This window comes from Cibotium barometz, chromosome 52 (genome assembly GCF_041138505.1).
Source record: "Cibotium barometz isolate CiBa-2024 chromosome 52, ASM4113850v1, whole genome shotgun sequence".
NCBI classification, from domain to species: Eukaryota; Viridiplantae; Streptophyta; class Polypodiopsida; order Cyatheales; family Cibotiaceae; genus Cibotium; species Cibotium barometz.
In genome coordinates this window covers 32,023,088-32,028,860 of record NC_141097.1, presented here as the reverse complement: position 1 = coordinate 32,028,860, position 5,773 = coordinate 32,023,088, and the positions used below count along the sequence as shown (strand labels likewise).

At 42.6% G+C, this 5,773-nt stretch overlaps 1 protein-coding gene across 1 annotated transcript; it reads right to left on the bottom strand.

Annotated features, from left to right (window-relative positions):
• Positions 1-2,638: 2,638 nt before the first annotated feature.
• On the bottom strand, positions 2,639-5,145 carry LOC147609060 (glycerol-3-phosphate 2-O-acyltransferase 6-like). Its single transcript, XM_086788577.1, has 2 exons — positions 4,275-5,145; positions 2,639-3,657 (listed from the first exon to the last, which is right to left on the bottom strand). Exons 1-2 carry the CDS (start codon positions 4,872-4,874, stop codon positions 2,794-2,796), a joined length of 1,464 nt encoding a protein of 487 aa, XP_086644703.1. The 5' UTR covers positions 4,875-5,145; the 3' UTR covers positions 2,639-2,793.
• Between the last annotated feature and the right edge of the window lie 628 nt (positions 5,146-5,773).

Sequence of the window (5,773 nt, the reverse complement as noted above, 5' to 3'; positions counted from 1 at the left end):
TGGACCTTGAGGGTTAAAGTTCTTGGACCAACTGAAGAAACAAAATGGGATGTTCCTGTACATCCATTGCCCTGAACCTAGGACCTTAATAAGGGCCATATTTGGATCCTTGAATAGAAAGAGGTAGTACCCATTTGGGAGGGCTTGGATGATCTCTACCTCGATACCTATGGAAATCCACTTGTCTTTGACCCACCCCCTAAGGAAATCTACTGGTGGTCTTGGCCCAAACATTAACCCAACTAAACAACGGGCTGTGTAATCAGTTTCCAACGAATGAACCAGCTCAGGTGGAAGACAAACCACAGGATTAATGGAAGAGGGTTTACCTAATGTGTCCATTACCTTAACTGGAGCTTGCTTGTTGATTTGAGTCTCTTCTTTGACTTGTTTCTGCAGCAACATCAGATTTAGCTCTTCCACTCGGGCTCTGGACTCTTCCAGCCGTTTTTTGGTGTCCATGAAGTCTTCTAACACCTGCTCATACTTCAGCATGGTTTCTCTGTTGCCATCCATGCCCGGGGGCCATTGTAGGAACTAAAGGCAGCTTGTGTGTTCTTAGCAGGCTGAGATGACTTATTCCCAGAGCAGGTTCCCTGTTCTCTGAGTAGAGTAGGGGTTCCCCTCCACTCGGTGCCCATGCACTTGGGGGGGGGCTGTGGAAAGTAAAGTACACAGAGGGCTTCAAGCCTCTGGGCAAGGCAGTAGTCACAGAGGAGAAAGAGAGAGAGGCACTCAGGCGCAGCACTCCATCGCCAGCAGCATCCTCTCTTCAACGGTCACCAAATTTGAAAAACAAACTATCCTTTCTGTGTAAAGGCCCTCTTATATGCGACTCAAGGCTCGTCTTACTGCCCCCGTAGAACCACTCACGAGTCGCCATTTGACTCTTGTTACTTAACCGTTAATGCACCACTTGCTTCAAAGTTCACAATCAAAAGAAAAACGGTGGTAGGTGGTGCCAATAAGTTTCACGCGTAATACGTCGATCATGCGAATCTACGATCATAGACCAGCTTCTTGTGACGACAATCATTGATCCACTATAGGCATTAATATCCATACTTTTTGCAGCAAACTTGCAGCCGAGTAATAGCTATAAATATATAATCGTTATTAGCTCTTAATGTTACTTTTAAATGAGGCCAACGGCCAGATAAAAACTGCGTATCTGTTTCCTTTGCCTGCCAATGCTCACCATCAATTTTCAAGAGCTTTTTCCACATAATTCGGTGGGGAACTGAAATTGGATTTGAAATTAATTGAGTTATCTGTTTTCTTTGGCTGCCAATGCTCACCATCAATTTTCAAGAGCTTAATATAGTAATTTCACATAGGGAAATTGAAAATTCCAAAGTGTAGAAGTTATTTGAGTTGTAAATTCTGATATTGAAATTACATTTTGCAATAATGCTTGAAAAAGAATGTTTTTTTTTAGTTTCTTGACAATTTTGGCTTTCAGGTCCTTCATTCTTCGTTGGCAAAGATGACAGAATTGACTTGAGATTCAGGAACTCATGAGAATAAGAGGAGATCACTCTCCCTAAGGACAGGACACCTCACTTGTGGAGGCTCTCTATTTTACGTAACTTTTCCTAATTTCCTAATATAATCAGCCTGTTTTTTTGGGAAAAAAAACGTTTTTTTAACCCTTAAATATTAAAACCTGACAAAGTTTTAAACCTAAAAATTAAAAAAAACATACCTATTGTAAGATTTATAACTAAAACATGTAAATTTTATCCGTTAAAATTAAAAACCGATCTCAAATTTCAAGTTGAAGTACTTGCCCAGGGATGAGGCATTTAGTGAGCCCAACAAGTTCGTCCTCTGACATCTGACACTCGTGCTAAAAGCAACTACGCTAGGTCTCTACTTAGTTAGTGGTAGGTTACTGCACCAGTGCACACAGAAACCATCGCTTCGCTTCACGTGGCTTTTCTTCCATATTGCAATTTCCTCTTACATTCCCTTTTTCTTTGAAATTTCCGAATCTACATTTCCCTTGGAATTTGTGTGGCTCTCAAATTAACTTTTTCCTCTCCTTTTACAATATAAACTCGCCCATTTATTAATAATATTTTTTAAAAACCAGTGTCACAGTTGCATTGGTGGCGTAATCATTTCTTCCACCAACCCTACACCCTTGCAATTTATAAAATAACGATTTTCGGTGAAAATATAACCTCATTTTCTCAACTTTTTAAGAATCAATCCATAAGAATTCAAAATATAACTTTTACGGAAATTATAAGCGGACCCAGTTTTTTAGAAAAGGCACCGAAAGCGAACCGAACCTTCTTACGTCGCTTAGTGTTGAATAATTAGAAATTGCTTTGCTTGTTTTCAAAATTTTCCCTTAGCTGTTTAATCCAAGAGAGTTATAAGAAACAAATTTCAAGGAGAAATTTTGCACGAGCAATACGAAACGAAAGAATTAAATTATATAAATACCTAGATGAATCCAGGAACATGCCCAATTAAATTATCACCTTGACTGATTATAAGTGGACCCAGATTCCTAAAAAGGCACTAAATAAAAAACAAGTTATAAAGATGCTCCTCCTTACATTGCTTTCATTTTTGCCATGTTGCTTACAACTACCAACCAAACAAAAAAAATGCTTGTTTGACAAAATTTTCCTTACTAGATGAAAAATTTGGGAGGCCATGTGGGATTTAGACAGTTAAACAAGCAAAGCATACAATGATCGGCCTTTGACAGAGATCAAAGCCGCCATCAAGAGGGCATACATAGCTTCAGGGTTACATGAGACATTAATCAGTCACTCTTCATTGGACACTACCATCATGCCCTGCAAGGAGAGTGTATTTGTCCTTGCGGTTGAAGTTAGTGCACTGGTAGCCGAGCTCTCTGGAGAGCTGCTTCTGTACGAAGTTGGCGATTTCGATTGCCGTCAGGCCATTGGACCTGAGCTCTTCAATAGGCAAAGGATCTAGAAAGATGACTTCATAAGAAGGCCTAGGATTCAAGAGGAAAAAGAAGCCATCCAGGAACTTGTATCCCCTTGCAGTAGTGCCTTGAAACATGCTCATCTTCACATTGAGGGCAACAGGAACAATCCTATCAGCCAAGTCAGCAAACAAAGGGCTGAACCTCAATAGAAAGGGCTCCCTGCATGTGGTACCTTCTGGGCACACGAAAAGATCCTCTCTTGTGAGCAGCTTGTCAATGATCTTAGTGTCTTCTTCACGGTTTCTTGTCAACCTAGTGGCTTTGATGGGTGCAATTAGCTCTGATACCTTGCTCACACTGTAGGCCAACGCCCTTACTTTTCGCCGCAACGCCATCGTCAAGAAGGTGGGGTCTGCAAGGGTCCTATGTGTGCACACAAACAGAACCCCTTCCTTCTTCAGTGGCCCCCCTCCTTGGAGCAATGGAGGGGCACCCTTCACCCTGAGCTTGAGCCCGAGGAATGAAGTGACTGGATAGGCGAATTCTGCGGGCAACGACAGGCCTGCTGCAATCCTCACTATGGCAAGTACTAGGCCTATGGGTATCCACAGGAAGATAGCCAATGATGCAAATGGAGTTGGCCTCATCACTAGCCTCCCATCGTGGAACACCAATGGGGTCAGATACTGCTCTCTAGGCACTGTCTCACAACTCTTGCTCTTGGGCAGAATGATTGTTTCCTGACCAGCAGAAAAACCAAACCAGTGTTAGATAGAAAACTTGTGATATCCACTAGTCACATTTTTTTCAAACAATAATGAGTATGGTGTACAAAGCAAAGAAAATCAATCCCATAGGAAACTATTGACAGCAAATGTTTGTTGGTGGCAATGAAGGGAGCTTAAACCAGTCTAAATGTACGTGCACTTGCATTGATAAATTGATCAATCTACTGTCAACAAGTAAGGACCAAGGTCGCATTGATTATTAGCGAGGATGGAGCTAATTAGAGGGTGGAGGAAATGAAATAGTTAGCTAAAAAGATGATGGAGGAAATGAAATAGTTAGAAAGAGAATAGACTAAGGTACATGAGGGCTGTAATGGGGTACACTGACACATTAGGTTGATAGCTATCAAAGATTAACGTGCACCTGCGTTCGACAAATTGACCAAACTACACACACACACACACACATACGTGTCTTCCTAACCCACCTCTTAATCAGTTTGAGGCAATTTAAGGAATTCTTAATCTCCATGTTAGCTAATTATTTCCTTTCCTCCATCCTTAGTGGGTGTGTATGAGAGAGAGAGAGAGAGACAGAGACAGAGACAGAGAGAGAAGAGACAACTTACTTCGCAATAGGATAGAAATGGGTGGTGAGAGGCCTTGTTGCAAAGACCAGAGTGAGGCCGAGTATCATTGAAATAGAGCTTGACAGCCTTCACCTTCTTTCTTTCATGAAGAACTCCAGATTTGGCAACAAAGCCAGAGCAGAGGCCACTCTTCGTGATATGAAGCTCGGTTGCAAGCACTGCGTCCACGTGCAAATGCGTCTTGAGGAAATTCTCAACAAAAACCTTGGGATGGGAGGTGATGGCGCACCGGGAGGTTCCCTCCAGGAACGCCTTGTAGGCGCCCGGCTCCAGATCTTCCAGATAGAATTTGGGCAGCACCGCCTTGGCCACGGCCCGGACCTCCGATATCTTCAGCCCCGCCGTGGCCACGAAGACTTGCACCTGTATCGCCATAGCCTCCGACACGAACCTTGCAATTAACCATGTGACTGGGCATAGTATGAGTAGTAGGAGACCCCTCAGAGGACTCCCTGCTTCCAATGCTACTAGCATGTAGTATGGAAAGAAGCTCTTTGAGCGGAGCAGTGTTCCATCCAAGTGAGATATGATCACTTTCTTGGCGTCCTTGCTGGCCTCTGATACTAGGGGCTCTGCCATTGCGGGGAGAGAGAGAGAGAGAGAGAGAGAGAGAGAGAGCTGAGCTTAGCTTAGCTTATCTTAGCTCTTGGCTCTGGCTATGGCTAACGCTACACAGGGGGTGCCTTATGAATGGAGAGAGAGCGCTTAGCCTGTGTGCTTCGCTTATCTTTAAGCTCTTGGCTATGGCTACACAGTTGCTCAGCTTTGCTATTGGCTATGGCTAACGCTACACAATTGCTTAGCTTAGCTCGTAGCTATGGCGACAGCTCACACAATGCATCACTGCAGTGAACTCATATCTCAGCCGCACAGCAGCTTAAGAAGACGCTTGAATTTTTCTTCCTTTTAAGAAATGGTATTGTTAGGAGTAATAAACTTACCATCACATGTGCTTCCTTTTATTTATTGCCAGTTGGCTCGAAGGGTCTAAAGTGAAATACGCAATAAAGGAAAGAAAAATTTGCTGTCATCGAGATGCGCAAAAAAAACGGAGAAAAAGTGCCACTGAGAATAGCCTTTTTTGGGAGTTAACAGTTTTTTTAAAAATTGTTTGGAAAATAAAAAAAGTTGTAGCTATTGGCATTAAAAAAGAATAAAATAAATAGGGTTGGAAAATTGAAATGTATAGGCGATTATGAAATTATGAAGGCCCATGGATCCCTTTAACTCTTTAATTCGTGATAAAACAATCGCCCTTCTCTTACAACCTCCTTCTCTCTTACACGTCCAACTTGAGCCAACTCGATGCCCTCTGGGCCTCTTGTGCTCCCCCTTTACATCCAACAACCCCCTCACCCCTTGTCTCCTTTAGACTTTAAAGGTCATAACTCAAGGCTAATATTATTGGTACCTTTATACACTAGGTCAACCAACGCCCCACACAAACTAACCCCCCTCAAGTGAATAGTGAGAGTTTA